This window comes from Syngnathus leptorhynchus, chromosome 10 (genome assembly GCF_054491065.1).
Source record: "Syngnathus leptorhynchus isolate UIUO chromosome 10, UIUO_Slep, whole genome shotgun sequence".
NCBI lineage: Eukaryota > Metazoa > Chordata > Actinopteri > Syngnathiformes > Syngnathidae > Syngnathus > Syngnathus leptorhynchus.
Window position 1 is genome coordinate 12,331,671 of NC_141204.1, and position 23,035 is coordinate 12,354,705.

The following is a 23,035-nucleotide window of genomic DNA, read 5'->3' on the forward strand; positions in this document are numbered from 1 at the left end:
GGGCCGGAGGTAGAATCGAACCCGCACCCTCCTAACTGTGAGGTGGACGTGCTACTCAGTGTGCCACCGAGCCGCCTAATTATATATATTATTATATATATTATATTTCATAATATATGATACAAATATTTTATTTTCCTTGATTGAAAAGGTAAGAAAACAAACTGGTGGTTTTGGGGGCTGAAAAGGCTGAATGACTTCCCTATTCATTTCAGTGGGCAAAATAGAGTTGATATACGGGTAAATTAGCGTTTGGTCACAAAATTAATTAAACCTGAAAAAAATAGCGCTCGCTGTACCAGAAGTCAATTTAACCAAATATGCGACTGTAGCCTGCGATTAAATATTCATCACGTGATCAGAGGTCATTTCCTGTCCTCAGCGTCGGTCGACATCGCCGCCACAGTTGCGGCAGAGAGAGCCAGAGAACTAAAGAGCAACTTCCAGTTGGAAAGGAGAGGTCGGGGGACGCGACAGGCATGACCTCGCCGTCCAGGACCTTCACCTGGCCTCCGCCGAGCGCTCGATATTTTCAAGAAGTGCTGAAGGCCTAGCGTGTCAAACTGAATGCAATCATCCAAGTAGGAAAATTATCCTCTGCTGCCCCCCCCCCCCCACACACACACACACACACACATACTGCTCGCTATTGTCACACGCATTCAGAAATGTAAGCATCCTCCACAAAGCAGAAAGTTGCCTGCCAACATGTCTGCAAGATCTAAAGAAAACAATGATTTGAGACCTTCATGAATCAATTCGACCATCTATTAACACGCACTCGACGTCCATTTAACATCAATGATCTCAACTCATCGATGTCAGGAGCTCCGGTCTCACACTAATCCAACAAGGGAGCACAATAATCTGGGTTTAATCCGCCATGTCGCATGCGTCGATTGCAATCATCAGGCAAAGTTTTTCTTCGTCGTGTCGGACGAGCGAGACTAACCAGATTAGGCCATTGCTTAATTAAAGTGTTAACATGCATTCCCGCCAACCTCATTTCCCCAAATTTTACATCCAGTGTGCACTTATCTGCCACGGTTGCCTCCGGCAGCTAGCTCGTTAGCGTGCGCAGAAGGAAGAAGTGGATGATGTCGATCCTGCATGTCCCATTAACGAAACAATTAAGATCTTGTCAGCAGAGTCAAAGTCATTCTGGGGTTACGTTTACTTTTCGCTTCAAAGCGCTAACATGGCTAAGCTAATTGACGCAAACGATCTGAATGGGACTCCAATTACATTTGAAGCACGTGGCAAAGCATGGAAGCGAAGTTTGATGACTCTTGTCGACCTTCTGGGTTCCTTCGAAAATGTATTCGCCAGTGTCAGCAATCTGGTCAACATGCCTGAAGAGAAACAGGAAGGCTGCCATTTTGTCGGACTGGGTCATTTTGTCACGTGCCTGCGTCACCTGCCACCCAGCCGCTCCTTTTCCTTGACAATCATTCTCAGCCACCCAATAAAGTCAATGACCTGAACCTGTGCCTGCTCGTGATTTCAGCCCTACTTAAACCCCATGATCCCAGCCAGTTGCTGTCAGTTTGTCCCGGCATGCCACCCGTTTGTGCCCTGCGCCTGTTCCCTCTCCACTTTCTTCCAGTTGCTGACCTTGTTTCCGTCCAACTGACCGACCACGCCCGAACGGCGCTAGCCCCAAGCAACTGCCTGTCCCCAACCCCGTCTTCGCCTCGCCCTCCGGCCTTGCTGCACCCGATCTCCACGTCCCTTTCCCCTAAGAACAATAACCAAACTGTGACGCCTGTCTGCCTCGTGACAGAACAAACTGACCAAAGATGCAACCAGCGCACAGCGCCTCTGCCTTGGGTCGACTGGTGCACACAAATTGGGACGTCAGCCGGATCTCTGGGCAGATGACTACGCTGACCCAGCTTGTCCAGCTACAGCAACAGCAGCTCCAGCAGCAACGTCAGTCTTTTTTTGACTGACCGACAACGTAGCTGTGCGGGCGCAGGCGACATCCCTTCAGGAAGCGCAGGCAGAGGTCCAAAGGAAAATTACCACCATCGCAGAGTGGAGCAAGAAGTGGAAGATGACTCCCTCTGCACAGAAGTTGGAAGCCTCATTCTTCAGCACCCACTCCCACAAATCAAGATCGACTCCTTCCCTTGTGTTGAACGGAAAGCTCCTGGCCTACAACCCTACGCTCAAGTTCCTTGGCGTCATTCACGACCGACAACTGACTTTCGCACCTCATGGACAAGTGGTGGTCAGCGTATGAAACGGCAAGCAGGCGCTCCCCGGAAATTGGCCAACACTGATTGGGGCTACGACAAGAGAACCCTCCGAAGCACCTACATTGCAACCGGAACATTTCTTGTCAAATACGCGGCGGCAGCCTGGATGCCATGGATCTCGCAGTCCTCGATGGAACACCTCGAATGTTGTCAACGCTATGCCAGCACAGGCCATCTGCACACTACACCTATGGGAGCCATCCTTGCAGAGGCCATTCTACCGAAAATAGCAACCAGAGCCAAACAATTGGGAACAAAAGCATGGGAAAGGTCAATACGCCGACACGAGTACTCACAGAAAAAGAAGTGTGACAAAAAAAGGCCATCTGCCGCATTTCTGCACAAGAATGCTGGAACTTCGAAGTCTTCAATGGTAACTATCCACCAAACTCCCCATGGCTGCTCCCACCATGGCTCGAACTACCGAAGATCTCATTCAAGATCAAAAGACAAAAAAAAACCAACGAGTCTGAAGATTGCAAAAACACACTACGCCGATTTGAGGAAGAGTCGACGCCGTACGACCTCACATTCTATACTGACGGCTCAGCGGAAGAAGAACAAGAAAGGGTGGTGCAGGACTAGAACTGATGAAAGGGCCCCCAAGAAACCCTTAAGTCCTAAAAACTGTTGCAGAACCAGTGGGGGACTGGTGTTCCTCCTACCAAGCCATACTGCGAGCATTTGTCCTAGCTCTTCAGGAAATGGATGCAGATACTCACCCTTTCAAAGCGAGGGTAGTAACCGACAGCCTCTCACTCCTAGAGAGGATTGAAAAATTACAACTTTCAAATCCCCTCGAAAATTAAGATGAACGGAGAATCCTACTCCTGCTCAACTCATTGGCCCGCAAGAGAATTGAACTTGCTCTAGTCTGGGGACCAGGACATTGTAATGTACCGGGAAACAAAAGAGCAAACAAAGCGACAACCCTGGGAAGAAAGATAAACCAACGGGTGAGTGGCAATATGAAGCTGCCAAGGCAGACCGGAAGAAAGTCAATCCAACACGAAATACTCCGCCAAGTCCTCGGGGAGAAAGGAGTGCGTATCAACCACAAGGACGAAAGTGCCCTCAGTCGAGAGGACCAAGTAACCCTCTCAAGACTCCGAAGTGGGAACCATCCTCACCTAAAGAGTTGGCTTCTCAAAATCAACAGAGCAACCGACGACATCTGCCGCAAGTGTGGACTGGGGCAAGAAACCACAATCCATCCGCTGACAGACTGCCCTAGAATACACTCATCCCTTGACTGGACGGCAGAGTCAAAGGTAACTAAACCACTGAAAACACTGGGCATCTGGCAGAAGTGGAAAGAAGCCAAAGACCTCCCGTCCAGGAAGTCTCCCAACCAGGGTCATCAGATCTCAATACAAATAACTAGAAGAGGGAACCCCACCCCGCAACCAGCCCCGGTTGCTCAATAACAGCAGTAGCTCCAGCTTTTAGGAACAGCCGATCTAGCAGAAATGTAAGGCGCTGGCCAAAGTCCGCCAAGCTCTCAAGGACCTGACGCGTCCGACCACCTCCGTCCCATTTGCCTAACCACACTCTGGACGCCGGCGCCCTGTCCTCAGCTATTTCGACCCCAGCACATGACGTTCCAGAACCTAACCTTGGTAGCCCTGAGTGATTCAATGGTGATCCCCGACAAGCCCGGCAGTTCTTGTCCAGCTCCCACATTCAATTTGCCCTCCAGCAAATCAACGGCGATCCCCGACAAGTCTAGCAGTTCTTGTCCAGCTCCCACATTCAATTTGCTCTCCAGCCCCTTAGCTTTGCTTCGGAGAGCGCCAAGGTGGGGCACGCAATAACGGACTTGACCGGGAATGCTCACCTTTGGGGCACTCCGGAGTTCAATCGCCGGACTCCTGTGTGTTCAGCTTTGAAGCTTTCGCAGCCAAGACGATCAAGGTCTTTGAGGTGAACATGTCCCACGCCAAAGCCTCTCGGGAGCTCCTTTAAATGCGTCAAGGGAATCACACGCCGGCTGTCTACGTCTTGAACCTCCGTGTCACAGTATGTCGAAGTTCCTGCAGCTTGTTGTCGTCAACGTTTATTACAGGAACCTGGCAGACTACGTAAAGGATGAGCTGGTGCCATACAAGCTCCCCTCAATACTAGATGAGGCGATCGAGCTCACCACGCGCCTTGATTTCTTAATCCAGGGGCGGAGGAAGTAACGGGGCAAGTCGGGTCCGTTAGCACCCCCACACGCTCATCCCCGCCTGCCGTCCGGCCGTGATGGGGCCCCTTTCTCGGCCAGCCAGCCCTTCACAAACACTCCTCCCACCCAGCCAAACTGGTCTGAACCCATGGAGATGGGATGCGCCTCCCTCCCGCCAGAGGAGCGTCAGAGATGCCTCCAAGCAAGGTTATGCTCAGTGGCCTAGTAGTAGAGTGTCCTCCCTGAGACTGGAAGGTTGTGGGTTCAAACCCCGGCCGGGTCATACCAAAGACTATAAAAATGGAACCCATTGCCTCCCTGCTTGGCACTCAGCATTAAGGGTTGGAATTGGGGGGTTAGATCACCAAAAATGATTCCCGAGCGCGGCGCTGCTGCTGCTCACTGCTCCCCTCTCCCCCAGGGGATGGATCAAAATCACATGGGGATGGGTTAAATGCAGAGGACAGAGCCCTTTGAGACTGCTTGTGATTTAGGGCTATATAAAAAAAACTTGACTTGACTTGACTTATGACTGTGCTGCAAGGGTGAGGGCCATGCACTCCACTCCTTGCCCAAGGAAACACGGGAGCAACCACCTGGCAGGGATCCGGTTGGGATGAGTTTCCTAACCCCCTTGCACCTGGTTGCTGAGGGCCAGAGAGAAAGCCTACAGGGCTGGGGATGAAGCTGGCTTGAGGTCAACGAGGGCCAATCTGTCCCAGAGCATCAAGGAAGCGAAAAAGGCATTCTCTTGCAGGACTTCAAAGACAGCAGGAACGCGCGGAGCCGATGGCAAGGCATTCAGACCATCAGGGACTACAAGCCCGCGCCGCAGTTGTGAGGGTGACGTCCCTCTGCTCAACGATCTGAACCGCTTCTTTGCTCACTTCGACGCTCAGAACAGCACTTGCCCACTGAAGACCCCTCCCCCTCCACATGAGCAGCCCCTGTGCCTCTCTGCCGATAGCGTGAGGAGGATACTTGCTGCTATTGACACCCGTAAGGCAGCGGGCCCAGACAACATCCCAGGTCGAGCGCTGAAGTAGCTTATGGGTGTCTTCACGGACATCTTTGACATTTCCCTGCAGCAGGCCATTGTCCCATCGTGTTTCAAGGCTGCCACCATGATACCTGTGCCGAAGAAATCTGATCCATCCTGCTTCAATGACTACCGCCCCGTGGCGCTGACTCCCATCATCATAAAGTGCTTTGAGCGGCTTGTCATGATGCACATCAGGTCTGTTCTCCCCCCCACCCTTGACCCCTTCCAGTTTGCGTACCGAGCCAAACGGTCCTCTGAGGATGCTATCTGCTCTGCCCTCCACTCATCCCTCACCACCTGGAAAAAAGACACTCGTATGTGAGATTGCTGTTTGTGGACTTCAGTTCTGCACATTCAACACCATTGTACCACAGCGTCTCATCTGCAAGCTCGACAAACTGGGTCTCAGTACCTTCCTCTGCAACCCATTGCCTCCCTGCTTGGCACTCAGCATTAAGGGTTGGAATTGGGGGGTTAGATCACCAAATGATTCCCGAGCGCGGCACCGCTGCTGCTCACTGCTGCCCTCTCCCACAGGGAATGGATCAAAATCACATGGGGATGGGTTAAATGCAGAGGACAAATTTCACCACACCCAGATGTGTGTGTGACGATGATCATTGGGACTTTAACTTGACTTTAACTTTATTTGTTGCTCTTGTTTATTCATTGTATGTGCCTTCTTGTTTTTACTTTTTGTGTTGTTTTTTGGATGTTTTGTTATATGTCTTGTCACCGTGTGATAGTGGGTAACGCAATAAATAAACAATAAAGCTGACTTTGACTTTGACCTGTCGCAAGCCCCCTAGCCCTCCTTCACCCTCGGCCAATGGCCTTGCCTCTCAACTTTCTGCTCCATCACCATCCTGTAGGGATCTGCTGCGAACCCGGTCTCTTCGTCAGCTGCAGCCCAGTCTCCTCTTCGGCTGACGTTGCCAGGTGTTGGGTTTGCAGCTTCGTAGTCCATTTTCTGTGAGACACAACGCACGATGGTGGCATTTGGTAAATCTTTCTTTATTGTTCCTCGCACACTCTGATACACCTGCGCTTTTGCCGCGCTTCCTTATATCCCACTTCCTACTTCCCGTTGCCGCAAACAAGGTAAAAACCAACGTGATGTGTCCACAGTGCATACAAGAGAAAATGTCACGCCACTGCAGTATACAAAAAAATACGGCATAAGACACAGAACAAATAACACAATGACATATATGTATAATAATAATATAATGAGAGCACAAAAAACTTTTGTTTTTTGGTTTAAAAAAAAAAAAAAAAAAAACACCAACTATTGAGTGGTTAGTCTAAACGTGACTATCCATCTAACCATCTAAACAGATGGACCACAAAGATTTTTGCTGTGTGTGGGCAGAACATGTAATGATTGGTCCTTCTTGGAGGGCTTGAAGGTATGCAAGAGCCCATTCATCACAGCTGCTCTCAACTTTCATTTTGTTGCACAGTTTTGTGCACAAATCTCCACAGTTTGGCCTTCGTGGACATCGGATTCTCCACTGAGTGCCTGTCCAGTTTGTCTTCAGTGCAAAGATTTTTATCTGACTGCCAAATGCTCAAGTTTCCATCCGCACTGTCCGGCCTTGGCAGCATTAATCAAGTGAAGATGGGGTCTTCGTCAGGTGCTTGCCAATCGGCGAACACTTCTCACAACTCCGTTTTAAGTCCTTTTTAGAAGGTTACGTAGTGTGTGTGTGCACGTGCGTGTGTGCGTGTTTTATGTCCTATACTGAGCCAGGTCACACAGTCGTGTGCTGCTCACCACGTGAAGCTGTACGTAACACACACACTAACAAACAACACACAAATTGACACTGACACACACTTACTCTCACGCTAACACGTGCACAAACTGGCACGCACACACGGCAGTTAATTTATTTACGCGTTTTAAGTTTGTTGGAAAGTTCACTGTTTGGTGTTTCATTGCGATCCAAGGTAGGTGGGATTTTCAGCACAGACGCTCCGAGCGGTTCGCAGGAGCGTCAGTGATTATGTCATTGCTGACCACAACGGAGCGCCCGTGCGCGTGGGCCTCGTTTCAATACCTCAGCAAAACCACTTGCGTGCTGCCAAGTTGATATCGGCCTCACAAATATTGGATTAGGCTCATCTGCTTTCTAATCAATTTTTGGTTGCAAATTAACAGACGAGCTGCGCGTCTCAGCCAACAATCATGTGCGTCCCGGTATACCTCCCACACATACTTTTCACGCACGCGCGTGTCTTGGATGCTCCGCCGCCGAGTGCAGCGATGGAAGCTATGGAGGTGGCAGTCGCCTTTAATTGCCCCGCGGGGACTTACAAGGAAAAGAAGAGACAATATCAAAGAAATAAATCCCCCCCGTAGATGCCACAAATAATCACAGTGAATATGAACGTACCGAGGACGTCCCAGCGCCAGGGAGAGTAGTGTTTGTTTGTTTGTTTGTTTGTTTGTTTGTTTGTTTGTTTGTTTGTTTGTTTCTTTGTTTCTTTGTTTCTTTGTTTCTTTGTTTGTTTGTTTGTTTGTTTGTTTGTTTGTTTGTTTGTTTGACTCAACGTCAACGACGGCGTACAAAACACTCACACACGAACAGTGTCCAAAAGAAATTTTGCAGCGAACGTCACGCGCGATACGTCAAGATTGATTGCACACGCCTACGCAGAAATAGGCACCTGGACACGCGTGACATGCAAGTGTCTTTGCATGTAGTATATATTATTGTTATTTTATTATGATTTACATTTTATTATAAAACATATACTGAATGTTTATAGGTTCAATGTTTGAGATTAAATTGCGAAATTTCAAAGATGGGCTCAAGGGTCGGATGAACTCTGGGCTGCTGTGTGGTGAACACCAAATGTGCGTCAAAGTGGCGTTTGGCGGAGCGGCGTGTCAAAATCTGAAAGGTTTTTACGTCCACATTGGCGTGCTTTTGTGTGCCCATGATTTCCCCTGTGATGCCTGGCAGTCGATAACATTGGTCATTAAACGTGGAGAGCATTGTTTTGCGCTGACACAAGTCTTTGACAGATCGGTGTGTTTACGCCATTGCCATCATAAAACGGAGACGCGAATGCAAGATGACTCTTTGCTTTATTATGAACATGTTTCAGGGAGGATGCTGCAGTCAAAGTGACGCCAATACGACATTCCACACATTTTTATATTACACATTGAGAAGATATGCATTTCCTCAGTGAGCTTTCCATATGGTCAGCACGGTGCACACTGGTTAGTACAGGGGTCGCCAACCCAAAATGTTCAAAGAGCCATATTAACCCCAAAAAACAACATACCTGTCTGGAGCCGCAAAAATCTAAAAGCTTTTTATAAGGCAACATAAACTGTCAATACATGAGCTGTATGCCTGCTATTAAAATAATTAAGTTGGCTACAAATACAAAGCAACAAAGCGACGCAAAACGTCGCCCCTGGATCGCCAGCGGACTTTGTTGTGCAGCAGGAGATCGGCATATTCGCTGTCAACTTCATCTAGCAATTCACGGAACTGGCGGTGGTTTAATGCTTTTGTGATCATTTTGCTCACAATATGGATGACAAGGTTCATTACCTTCATACACACTCAGGTGGGAATGTTTACGCACTTGGTGCAATATGCAATGGAATGCAAGCAAATTTAGATCCAATCCTTTCTGTTGTAAAGTCACAAACTTTTGCGACCCTCTCATACTCGCTGCGCCGTCTGTAGAGACTGAAATCAGGTGGCCAGTGTGTATCTCAGTCATTTAAACACTGCAGCACAGCCTCGCAGATGTCCTCTCCGCGTGTTTGGCCTTTTAGTGGTATCAATTTCTTCTTGCGGCCCATTAGAGTTCACGTACCTGCATAGCAGAGCTGTCTGTTCGATATCGGTCACATCACATGACTCATCACAGGCAATTGAGAAAGCTGGAGCTGAGGATGTCCTTGATTTGCTGATCGGTGATATTGTTTGCCAATTAAATTACCATTTCCTTCACTGTTCTTTCGCGGAGACAGAATGTCTTTCATTTTCTGAATGATCTCGGTTTTGTTTTTGAAGTCCGAAAATAGGCACTCTGATATTTTAACGAATGAATCCTTCATGTACTCACAATCGGTGAATGGTTTTCCACGCTTTATTATCTCCTGGGCTGCAACAAAACTTGCAGCAGAAGTAGAGTTTGGAGATGCAATCCACTTCTTGAAACAGTTTTTTCGTTCCTCAAATTGCACTTTTCCTCTCAGTTCCAACTCGGTGATCGGCAGCAAATTTAGCATGCTTTCGCTGAAAATGTCAATCTAAATTGCTCTTCTTGTTATATTTGACAACTTCTCCTTGCAAATCAAACAATCAGACAATCCTTCAGCATTGGCAATGAAAGCAAATAGTTGATGGATGGATGGATGGATGGATGGATGGATGGATGGATGGATGGATGGATGGATGGATGGATGGATGGATGGATGGATGGATGGATGGATGGATGGATGGATGGATGGATGGATGGATGGATGGATGGATGGATGGATGGATGGATGGATGGATGGACGGACGGACATTTGCAGAATCTAATTCCAGCGGTCCATTCCGTTGAGACCCTTTCAAACAGAACTTTGCCTGTTTTTCAAAATGTTTGTGCGTGCTCAAATGGATCAACTGGCACTTCAACAGATTTTAAGAGGAATTAGCCACATTCCGGATCGCTGCGCTCCCTCCAAAATTTGCCAGTCAATCCCCTTTCATCTCCTTAAATGGAAAAAGTCTTTTTGAGGGCCAGCGTGAAAATGCCGTTTGTCATGTACAAAATTATGCGGTGTGTTTTTGTTTTGTTTTTGTGCTTGATGTCATCCGACATTGAGGGCAGGGGAAGAGTCTGTGAATGATGGGCCGCTCTCACCTTTCCAACGAAGCGGACATGTTTTTTTTAACGGCGCTTCCGATCGCACGGCAGATGTCGACAACACATGCGTCTCGTTATCTAGCACGTCACTTTTATATTTTTTTAACATGAAGTACTTGTTCTTTAATACCAGAAACTTCCATCACTCGTGTCCTCCCTCACACATTGGCTTCTATTCGAGTTTGTTGTTGTAAATCTCTTCTAATTGGCATCCTGGCCACAATCTTAACATGTCCTTATGAAACCTAATGAGGGGCTGAGTAAGTTTTTGGGTGGAAAAACAAAAAATAGGAAAAATCATGAATGGAATGTGTCATCGTGGTTGTTGCCCCTAAAATGGAATGAAGGAAGCAATGAATGAATGAAAGAAAAGCTGATTTGCCTCAAAGGAGCTGCCGTCACCCTCGCTACAATCTATTGTCGACCTCGTCTCTTTTTTTCTTGTAGGCTAAAAAGTCTTCCCTGCTTGCATCCATAATTCATACACAGCATATTTTCATGCAGACTTTCAGCCGCTTGTTGGCATGTCAGAAGTACTCCAAGATGGAAAAGGCAAAAAGGAAACATTGCCCCAACCCAAAAAGTTTTGTTTTATACTTTGAAAACATTATTTTCACTCTTTCTGCTGTCTGTGCATGTTTTGAAGTTTCTGAGCATGATTTGCAACATGACATGTTTCATACCGCACTTGCATTTGACAAAATGAGATGGTGTACCTAATCGGGTGGCCCTAGAGTGCTTATGCTACATAAATCTAATAGATTTACATCACATTTGTAAAATGTTTGCTTTCTAATATCTAAAACTAAGGTGGCTTTAATTTGTTTTTAGAAAAATGGAACAAGATTTGTCAAGTGTGACAAGGAGACATCATGTTTTTGACCCAAATGTTCTAGGCCACTGCGTGCTAAAAGTTTTTTTTTTGGGGGGGGGGGGGATTAATTTAGAATTTTGTGAGCATGTGTGAATAATTGAGGAGGCTCTTTGCTCTCTTGAAGGCTTTCCGCGAGACAGACGCCCGACTCAGTCGCCATGTTTTATTCATCAGGTCCACCAGTTCAACTCCGCAGCCAAGAACTCCCTCGTAACAATTTGACCGCTCCAAAGTCAGCAAATCGTAAACCGCATCATGCTCATGTTACGGTGACATTGCCATCATTTTTCATCATTTTCTTTTTGAACAATCTTAGCATGACCGACCGCCTTTATTTAAAAATTGCTTTAGTTACATTTCCACAAAGTTTGATAGAAAACATTGAGTCGGTTCGCAAACAGAGTCCACAAAACGTATGGAATCGCTCAACCGAGATGTGAATGTATGACTGACCGACAAAATAAAATCTTTGTGTTAAAGCTTGATGTCAGCGTACACAATCCACCTTTCATTTTAGGGTTATCACCATAAACCATTCACACGCATGGATGCCTGCTGCACATCCTCTCAGAGACATCAGACGTAGCACGTATGGGAGCGCTTATGCATGACGATGAGCTTGTTAAGGAGGCACAAGAGAATATTTTCAATGTTCCGGGCCGGCAAGAAAGAGACTCAAGTTGAGAAACACCTGAGTGGAGAACAAATAATTCCCGTGGCACAAACATAATGGACTGTTTTGTTTGGTGCATGATTTGTATTGACTTGGGTTGTCTTTAGGAACAAAAGTTGAATAACTCACGAGTCATTTTTTATGTTCTTGAATGATTTTCACTGTGTCGCAACGCTTAGCGATGTTAGCATTAACAGCACGGCCACATGAGCGCTCACTCTTTTTTGGAGCGTTGTCAATCGCACGGATTGGAAAATACCACTCCTTGGCGTTGTACGTCATAGAATAAAATAAAAGCCCGAAACAGTTTGTGTGGCATAATTTCATGGCGCATCCAAGCCAGTGTGCCGCTCCTGCTGGTGTGTCCACCTTGGCCACCGGAGGCAGCACTGGATCTCTCACTCATGCAAAGACTAACAAACGTTTTGAGTGAATCAGTTGCCAAGAAGCAGCGCTCTATTTCCAAAAGACGGTTTGTTTCTCCAATGTGATGGCATCACCTCTGCCCTCGCCCGCAGGTGTCGAGAAGGCTACCAAGGCATCCGCTGTGATCAGTTCCTGCCGAAGACCGACTCCATCCTGTCCGATCCAAGTAAGATGCTTTGTGGCTACACGTGAGACCAGACCCACACTTAGAATGAATTTTAAGCACAGGAACCTTGTGTTGTGTCAGCCCAGAACTGGGGACTCTTGCATGAGCACAGAAAACCTCTAACCTTGCTACCTGAGAAGTCGTTGGTGCGACTAAAAGCTTTGAATCAGATTTGTTCCTGGAAGCAAAAACTTTTCAAGCAGCGGTGCCTGAGGCCCGTGGCAATGTTGGACTAAAAATGAGCCCACTAAGAAGGATGCTTGCAAAATATGCGCGTCCATGCTTAAATCTAAAAAAGCACGAGTACTCGGCATGACACTGTGAAAAGGCGACTGAATGCTATTTGCTAACACTAACTGACAAACAGCCTCAGCCGTCAAATGGCAAATACTCCTAACGCCTGGTGTGACCAAAACAAAAACAGCAAACGACTAGAGTGGGACGAGCAAAAAAGTTTTAAAAGTCAAGAGTTCTCATTCAAAAGACGTCAGCCTTATACTCTCAATGGCATGCAGACGAGACCGTTTTCATCCTTCTCTCACTTTTTGCTTTTCTCATGTTTTTTTTTTACTGCTTTTCGCCTCACAAAAGTGGGTAAGTGCAAACTTGGAGAAGAGGAGCAACAATTGCCCTCCACCCCCACCCCACCCCCCGTCTCAGCCCCCCCCCCCCCCACAAAAAAAAAGCCCTATCCACCAACCTTTCCCACCTTACTCTTGTCCTCTAAACTCCCAACATACCCTCTTCCCTTTTGTGTGAATGGAACGCTCTGCAAAAAGTGGGCCTGTTGCGAAATGCATTCTCCAGAGCGTATTTGTCATCTCCTGGCATAGAATGACATGGAAGGAAGAGTGAGATTCAAAAAGAATCAACAAAAAGGATGAGGTGACAGCCGCATTCGAACTTCATTCTTGGTCATAAATAAGTTTACCGTAAAAAAAAGAAGCAGCCCAATTCTACAGATGTAGGTCATAAAAATCAGTGTTTCCCAACCACTGTGCCGTGGCACACTGGTGTGCCGTGAGAGATGTTCAGCTGTGCCATTGGGAATTGTCCAATATTAATTACAGAGCGCATTGTCAACAGGATCGCCAAACCACTGGTCAGTTAGCGCAAGGCCCGGTCAGCCATTTGCTAATCGTGCATGCGTGGAGAATCGGAGAACCTTGATATTTCACGTTGCGTCGGTCTTACTACATTGCATCGGCACATATTCAGTTTATGTGTGTTGCCGTGTGCTTTTACTAACAGTAACACTATGACGGCTGTGGTGCGTTTGTTGGTCCGATGGAAATCAGAGCATGCAGTTCAACCAGAGAACCTGGATGGTTCATTTTGCACCAACATAAAATACATAGTAAAGTCGAGACGCCTCAACTGTGATAGCCACTCAGCTACTGTCAGAACAGCAGAGCGTCTTTAAAAGTGACTTTGTTCTTATCGTCGCAATATTTATCGAGCTAGTCTAAAACAGTAAACAAAGTCATGTTGATTCTTTTGGATTTTAATCACAATCACTTTCAATAGTTTTTCCTTACACTGTCTAAATTATTTTTACAAAACTGTCACTTTTATCTAAAAAAGAAATATAATTTAAATAATATTTTGTATTTATTTTTATTCAATTATTCGACTCTCAATACATATATAGGAATAGGACTTAACGTCTTCCGTTGTAATATAACAGATTTTAATATAGAAACTGGTGTAACGCTTAACAGATTTTTGTTGGTGGTGTGCCTTGAGATTTTTTCCAAAGAAAAGGTGTGCTGTGAATGAAAAAAAGGTTGGAAAACACTGATCTCAATAAACCCGTTTGAAGGGAAGCCGGCTGTCTTCATCTTGCAGAGTCCAGTTTTCCTGTTCTGTTGTCAGACCGTTGAGTCTTCACACAGTCCTCCTTTAAGAATTTATTCCTGTTTTGACGAAGCCCGCTTTTTGTAGTGCAGCACCCCAAGGTCTCTGAGTCTTCCTCCCAATAACGCATCTTGATCTCCCCCAATTGCTCCCCGCCTGCGCTTCCTGTCCAGCTTGTCGTCTAACACTTAGCGACATGCTATCGGGCGCTGGAAGGGTTCATCGCTCCGTGCCAAATGGGAGTAAGTGGGGGGTCATTTGGGCTGAGTGAGGACAAGGCCGAGCGCTTGCAGAGCGAGCGAGTGAGTGACACGCTTAACCGCTGACTGTGTTGCGTTGGATTGGAGCTTAGCACGTCATGAGGGGAATTTTACCCTGTCACAGAAATGCCAACACGTTGGAAGTTGGGCAGGTTTAGCCGGCTGACAGCCCAGCAAACTATGTACCTACATAGATGAGCAGAAGGTTGGCTCATTTTGGCCACGTGTAAAGAAGGAGCTCTCATTCAACTTCAAGGCTCTCACAATACACAAAAACACACAACGTTTCTCCCAAGGTAAGCGATGAGTGGAAGGCCGAGGTTCACCAGAGGTCAAAGTTGCCGGTCGGCGTCGATGCAAAGACTCGGATAGAAATTGCCATTTATCTCAGCCTCCTTGTCATTCACATCACTCCGACTTCACAAGCCGAGATCCTGTGAACGGTTGTTCGCGCTGCGGCTGTCAACCGCACTTTTTTTTCCCACCTCCCTCTTCTCACAAGAGACAAAGAGAGACATCAGACAAGAAAAGAAAAGAAGTTGGAGAAGAATGCACTCAACGATGCACTCAACAACTCAGAGAAGACTGTGTTGCAATAAATGCAGAATGACAAGAAGGCAAGAGAGAAGACAAAAAAAGTGGATCCCAAGCCAAGAACTTGAGAGGAGAAGTAACGCAACACAAACCGAAAAATACAAAGAAGCTTTTTGCATGTCTGCGCATATCCTGGTAAATGCTGTTTGATATCTGACACGGAATTGAGGCCCCTCCTTTAGTCAAGTTGCCCGCCCACCCGTCCCTGACCTCCAAGAAGCATGTTCACCTTTTTTGTAATGTTCAACTTGTGGATGACTACAAGTGTCGTCCTTCTTCGTCTTGTGGTTGTTGTTACTCAAGAATGTCCTCCAGCAGCGCGGCGTCCATCTTGTCCCCCCCTGATGGATGCTGCGCCATCTTTAGCGCCGAAGGCTGTAGGCTAAAGCTGCCTGGGAAATTGAGTTTGTAACCCCAAGAGCAACGTGCTCATTCGTCAGCGTCAACCAGACGTCGACTAAATGAACGTGTCGCACGCAAAATGAAAGACGATGCTTGGTGGGAAACGAGACGCTTTTCTGCACCTTGTTTACGGCTTTTGTCAGGCGGCCGCTTCAGCGCAACCTGAAAGAGGAGCCATTTACTTGCTCTGGTAACACATGCATTTTCAGATTAAAGCCACAAGATTGTCCGGCAAGAGAAAATCAAAATCTTGAGAGAAAAAAAATCATGACAAACTGTGGCAGACTTTCTAAATCGAATACTGTATTCAGATGTTCCAAATCAAATTAAGAAGCGCATCTTGAATCTCTGACTAACTGCCAACATCAAAGGAAACAAGACAAAATGGTTGAAGATACAACTTTCTCTCATCAGTCCTGACTTTGCAAATCAAATATGTGTGCGCTGCTGATGCTACATGCTGATGCTAACATCCTCACTCTGTCTTTTTGCCCGCAGACCACCTGGGCATCGAGTTCATGGGTAAGATCTCCTTTTGTCTGGCCTTCCCTATACATTGTTGATGTTTGAAGTGTGGGCATATGCGTGCTTGCGTGTTGGACAGAGAGAGACATGTTCCTTTCAATGCAAATTTGCTGCAGTCGCCATGGAAACCTCCAGAACAGTGAGGAGGCGGTTCTGCCAACATGTGCAATCGCCATTTGTGCGCATGTGCGTGTGTGTGTTTTAAATTTAAGCATCATATCAAGTGTTTCATTTCTTTTCCTAAAATAGTTTTTGTCATCATTCATTAATCTCATTATTACTTGCTTGATTGACTTGTAAAAAATATTTTTAAAAGATGTAATTATGAAATAATGAATTCCTGAACTGGGTGTTCCCCAGGAATTTGTCTCAGGTCCGCCATTTGCCATTTTGTTGTTATTATTCACATAAGGTGTTGTTATGTACTGCTGTTGGTGATGGATTTTTTCCCCTGTTTTTTATGCAGAGAGCAGAGAAGTGTACCAGAGACAGCTGCTGTCCATAACGTCCATCGCCATGGCAATTGGCCTCCTGGGAGTGCTCTGTGTCGCCCTCTACTGCCGAAACAAGTCAGTCAACCGGCCAAGTTTGTCAAATGTAGTTTGTGTGGGAGGGGGGGGGGGGCGTGGATACGTGCGTGCGTGTGTGCGTGTGTGTTTTGCAATGTAAACATTTGTATGTTTCTGTGTGTGTTTGTGGAGGCATCGGGGAGAGAAGCTTCAAGCTCACCTGAAGGAAAATCGAAGTGTGAAAAACTACACAACAAACGTCATCAATGTATTCGACTCCAAGACCAGGAATGGCAAAGCCGACATCAGAATGCACCAGGTCCCCTCCTCACTACCACCATCATCATCAGCGTTCTTGTTGTTGTTCATCTGCCTCCGCTTTCAGTTCCTCCCCAATTTCCTCTTTATATTCGAGTTCTTCATCCAGATCTTCCAATTCATGCTCGCCATGATGATGATGATATGAGATGTTTTCTTCTTATTCTTGTCCTTCTTCTTGTTTTCTCCCAACAGTATTGTAAACGTCATTCTGCATGTCGCCACAGTAACATGTGTGACTCCGGCTTCACGCTGTGCAGAAGCACTCTGAAGCTCACGTGTGTACATGCGCGCACACACACACACACTCACACACACACACACACATACTGTACATGTACAACCAAATGGAGTATTTCATTGACCCACTTTTGCGCGCGCAGACACGACAGACAAACACATACATGAAGAAAACTACCATTCATCGGCTTTTCATCCTCAGTCATTACCATTGTGGTTTTATTCTTGCGGCCCAGCACAGAGCAAAAGAGTCTGGTGGCTCATTGGTCAGCCACTCGCAGAACTCCACCCATTCCAGGAAGACGTCCCAAGGCTTTTGGTCCGGCGTATCAGCACCTCCAAGAGGCGGAGCCTACTGAGAAGGAGCGCCACACTGAAGCACCAGGCAGGTGAGAAAACCTCCAATTGCACTTATGATTTATTTCCCGTCAACTCATTTGGAGGAGGAGGGAGGAGCTTCATTTAGATAAGTCATAGCTTTGCCTAATCGCAAAAAAAAAAAACATTTTCGTTGCAATATGTGCCTCTTTTTGTGTGTTTAGATTTTGTGGGTGAGTGTTTTTGTGTGTTTGTAAAATGAGCTTGCTGAAAGATAAGAACGGCATGGCATTTGCGACCTGGGCGCCTCTCTGTCTCGACGCGGCATCCATCACACAGCACCTCTCTTCATCCAGCACGTGTGTACTTGACACCTGTTTTCCATCTGATTGCGCTGGCCGGCATCAGACAGGATTCATCGGCCAACGTTATCTCGGGAATTTGCCTTTTCCTCTCTGCATCGTCCTCCCTTATCACGTGCGTCATCTCTGCAGGGATGCCTCGCAATCTCTGCTGCGGCCGACGATAAAAAACTGCGAGGTTCTCTTTTGAGCGTCAACGAGCGGCGCCGCCACACACGCTTGGGGATGAAGAAGCGACAATACAGTGAGATGGACAAGCTAACGATCAAGATAGCGCATAGCTCATTTCCTGTCACATGACCAGCAGAGCGTAAAATTTGACTTCCTTTTGCCGCAATCTTTCCTGATCGCTCTCAAATCCAGCTGGCAGTTTCATGGAACCTTATTTTCAAATCACGAAGGCTGTGTTAGAGATGTTCTCACTCTAACTTATTTTGCCAGAACCACACGGGAGACAGTATGCCCTTAAAGCACTTGCAAGTGGAGAGTTTGTTCGTTACTGTAGGTACAGCAATGTTCGAACAAAGTCTGACTTTTGGATTCTTACAAGAGAGTATTTATTGAGAGAAGTAGGGTGGGGGTGAGAGTGGCCAAGGTGGGGGTGTACCCCTGGCCTCTCAGGGGGGGTCACAGCAGGGGGTGTTTTACAATGTAAACAGAACACCTCTGATTGCTTCCTCTGCAGTTGGTCAATCAGTTCAAAGGATCTTAGCACTTTGTTCGACTACTTTGTGAAGACAGGACAAGCTATGTTAATTATTACAGGTTACATTCCAACATAAGCATAGGATCATACTAATCTATCAACCCTAACAGGCTGCAATTTTGATTTTCCTCAATCACGAATACTCAAGTCTTTGGATCTTTGCTCCCAAGACGCGCATGTGTGTGATCAATACTCCTTATTCTTTGATGAGAATGTCTTTCCACAAGCCTCCATTGTTCGTCAGCAATATTCTCGCTCCTTGATCTTGAACTCTCGCTCTTGGATCGTTGTTCTTCTGTCTCATACCGCAGTGGTCTCCAACCCCTGGGCCGCAAACCGGTACCGGTTTGTGGATCATTTGGTACGGGGCCGGACAAGAAAGTATAAATTGCATTATTTCCATTTCATTTATCTGAGTCTGAACGATCTTTTATTTTGAAAAATGGACCAGATTGTCTCACACACCTCATGACGTGAACAAATCAGAACATTACTTACAGGGACGTGCCTTACATTCGTTTTTTTTTTTTCATTTTTACATTTCGTTTCACAATGGAGGATTACCTATCCAAACTCAAACGATTTTCAACTACAGATTTTTGGTCAAAGCAGGAGGTCATCAATAAAGGAAGACCAACTCCGGAGTTAATAGGTTTGATTCGTGTTTTTATGTGTGAAGACTGCTGATATGGGATTTTGATTAAAATAATTCAAAATAATGAATAAGCTATTCAAGAGCAGCGTTCCCCAACTTTTTTGTGACATGGTTAGGTGTCGGACAAATTTTAACAGGGGGGGGTGACGTCAGTGCCTCCCCAGTCATGAACCTCACCGCACGGCATTGATTACTTATGTTGTTGGCCCGATGTTATGCGGACGCTGCAAGTAAAGTTGCATAGATGTTCGCATTCCTCATTTTACAAGTATGTTCAGTAGAGTTTTTTGTAACACACCTGCGTTTCCTTTCCTTCGGCACCACAATACCATTGTTTTTATGCGGGTCGTATCGTTTTACTGTGTTGTATTTATCCGCCACACCATAAAGGCCAGTGGAGGCACCACATTCACTCGGTGTTCAGATCGGCTCCCTGACACTTGCCACGCTATATGATTGGTTGAAAAGACGGTGACGTTTAAGGGTGTGGTTGATCTGTTTTGCGGAAATTAGATAGTAAATGTTTTTTTGTCACACACATCACACTGTTGTATGCAGGAATCGAACTCACGGTGTCAACACACAAGACAGGCAAGTGTATCCTCAGCGACTCCCAGCGAATGGGATCGTTGTTCAAACACAGATGATTTTTGCAAAGAAAACTTCGAAAAAGAATGTGCAGTCAAGGATTATTTGACTTATTGATGCTTTCATCATTTAATTTTGATTTGTATTTTCTAGAATTGTTTTAAGAAATTGTGACGTCATTAAACATCGGTCCGTGAAAATATTGCCTGACAAAAATTCGGTCCGTGGTGCTAAAAAGATCGCTGTCATACCGGATAATCTCTCTCTCCCTGGTTCCTCAGTCTTTGTACTCCACAGGTTTTGGCAGTCCGTGAGCCTTGCACCTTATTGGCGATGTCTTTGTCGTCTGTTTTCCTCGGCGCTCAATAACTGCTCTGTGCTTTACCAGCTTTCCACCTGGATATTTGCTCTTTGATCCAGACAGGATCGTTGCACCCGAGCCTCAATCCTTGAGCTACAGTTTGCTTAGTTTCCTTCTTTCTGCTCTTATTTTTTGAATTTCCTGTCCCCCTTTCCCTGACTTTGCTGCACCAGCCGCGCTCCTCGATAGCCACAACTCAGAAGTCGTTCCTGAACATTTGTTCCCGGCTTCTTGCTCCTTCTTTGTCATTTTGCCTGTCTCTTTGCTTCTCCACCCTATTGGATACATGCTCGTTGCTCCTGGCTCCTCAACCCTTTCAATGTTTGATTTTCACTTTTCAAGCTTTGATCTTTGACCTCAGTGCCAGGAGTTGAAGGGCTCTTGGAGGCGTCGCTTAGTTTAACTGACTTCTTTTATTGTTTTCTCTCCAGTTGCCTGCTGAATATGCAATCTGCCATCACTGGGCGCTCGCCTCCCGACGGCATGCCGCAAAGCCTGACCAACCGCTCAGACCGTGTCCCCATCGAGCCGTCTCTCCAGGGTCGCCACGACAATGAGGTTTTCTGTATGCAAACTGCAACGATGGCATCAAACGGCACCGCGCCCCGCCAAGAAGACACCGGCCAGCGATCCCCAGCGCCGTGTCAGCGGTGGCGACAAGGCGAGGAGCAGCAGGTGGCACGGCTGCTGCTGCACAAAGCGCAGGAGCATCTCCGGGCCTCGGCGCGGAGGCGGCACGAGGAAGGATGCGGCGCCCCATGTGGAGGCCCGCTGGTGGCGCAGGCCAGAGAAACTGTTTGCTTCCTCAACCTTGGCGTGGGCGGAGCCGGTAAGGCCACGCACACTCACTTACTACGAGAGCCGGACCAATAATCAGACTTCAAAAGACGCTCTCGTTGGACAAAAGAAAAATCATCGTCTGGTTCTGGCCACGCACAAAATGGCCGCAATGAAAAAAATTCATTTATTTCTGAAACACGATAAAAAAAGTTACCAAATAGCCCGTCGCTCCATGGTGGTTTTCACTGTACAAAGAATATATGAATATATATATATAAACATGATATATGGATATAAATATATGGAATTCTAAAAGTGACCAAGTTGAAGAACAATGACAGAAATGATGTACGTCTTTTTTTTCTTCTTTTCCCCCTTGTTTTTGTATGACGAACGCCGTCACACTCGCTTTGTGCTCGTCAACGCCAAGATGGCCACGGTGTTGACGACTTGTCAGCCAAGAACCACAGTGTGTGAGTGCGCGTGTGTGTTCTCACGCGCTCCCTGTTGTTTTTTCAAAAGTTGCCAATGGTCACTACGGCGTGCACAGGGACAAAAAAAGAATAGGACACGAGGGAAGGACACAAGGAGAGAAGGAAGCACTCATCTAATTGATTCTCATCTGATTTGACGGGTGGCGCCACCACGCGGGCTGGCTGTTGAAACAAGAAATAAATGTCTATGTTGTATCCTCACTGTGCCTCGACGCGCACTCTGTGTGTCTACGCAATGAAGACCGTCCCCCAAGCTGCATCCCCGTCTCGCACGATAAGCCCCCCCCCCCCCCCAAAAAAAAAGAAGCGCTTGACTTGCTGTTCAATTTGGGGACTTTGTTGTGCGTTTGTAAATGTGTGCTCACGCTGGGCGCAAATCTAACACGTGATGGCATCAAATGACAATGACGCAAACGTGAACATTTGCTTCTTTGCAAATGTGAATTGCGAGAGCCGCTCGGTGTCGAGCCAAGGGTTGCACATTGCTTGCTTGTTGTTGTTGTTTTGTTTTTTGTTTTTTTGTTTTTGGCAGCAAGACGCGCTGCGAAAGACTTTTCTCTTATCAGGTTCCGTGTGGCGCGAATGAAGCCGTTTCATGCCGGCCGTACAAACCAGAGAGAAAGCCCTTGCGCAACATAACATTGACAAGGTAAGAGCCCTGGAATTAAAATGGACCAATTCTTGAATTATTCAAGCTTTTTGTGCAGATACACTCAATTGCTAAGACAGGTTTTGGGGCAGAATTTTTTTTCGACTTTCCAGGATGCCGCCGAGTGATTTCGTTCATGGCAATGTGGCCGCTGCAGCTCATTTCTGTTTCTGCTCTCAAGACGTAGGTTAAAGGATGGAGCGGCTTCTCGAGGTGTCACCAATGATTTCCTTGCTAGCTTCCAAGGCCGTGCGACCATCTCGTGGCGTTAAGAATACTTTGTGAACGTTTTACGCCGACGTCGTGGTCTCTTGGTCGGGCTCGCTAATGAAAGGCTATTTATAGGCTGCTGGCATTTGAACACATTCAGTGGCACCGCAACGCTCCAATTACGAGACTCGGGTTATGTGAAGCTTGCCGTGGGGAGAGAGGACTCGCCGCGACGCTCCATCGTCTCCAAAAAGACACATTTGCACGCCACAGCAAAGACACCTTTGAGTTTCCAAGATGTCCGAAACAGACTTGCAAGTTGCTATAGAGCTACAAGCGGTCGTTGGAACCGTTTTTGGACTTTTCGCCACTGCATTTCTTTGGAATGAGAATCCCAACAAGCTTCCCGAAGCGAGAAGTCCGCATCGGGTGCGCGTCGTGACATCGCTGTGCTTGAACGCTGCTCTCCTGACATCTGGTGGTCACCACAAACAGCTGCTCAACAAAATGTTTGATTTATCTCACTTTGTTCTTTTTTTTTTTTAAAGAGGCTTTGTTCTTCTTACGCTGGCCTAATAAAACTTGTTTCCTCAGCAAAAAACAGACATGTAGGGAACAAAAGCACAAAACCTTAAGAGGAACCTCTTCTTAAGGTTTTGTGCTTTTGTTATTAAACAAACACATCTTGTATCAAAAATGTCGATATGTCAA

General features: G+C 46.6%; 1 protein-coding gene across 1 annotated transcript in view; it reads left to right on the plus strand.

Moving 5' to 3' along the window:
• Positions 1–21,638, plus strand: part of nrg3a (neuregulin 3a) — a 104,046-nt gene extending 82,408 nt beyond the window's left edge. The window contains exons 3-9 of the mRNA XM_085923048.1: positions 12,423–12,496; positions 16,108–16,131; positions 16,601–16,703; positions 16,836–16,962; positions 17,157–17,239; positions 17,438–17,590; positions 20,623–21,638. Coding sequence (XP_085779174.1) covers positions 12,423–12,496; positions 16,108–16,131; positions 16,601–16,703; positions 16,836–16,962; positions 17,157–17,239; positions 17,438–17,590; positions 20,623–21,064 — 1,006 coding nt within the window. The 3' untranslated portion in view covers positions 21,065–21,638. The remainder of the gene's footprint in view (positions 1–12,422; positions 12,497–16,107; positions 16,132–16,600; positions 16,704–16,835; positions 16,963–17,156; positions 17,240–17,437; positions 17,591–20,622) is intronic.
• Positions 21,639–23,035: the final 1,397 nt, after the last annotated feature.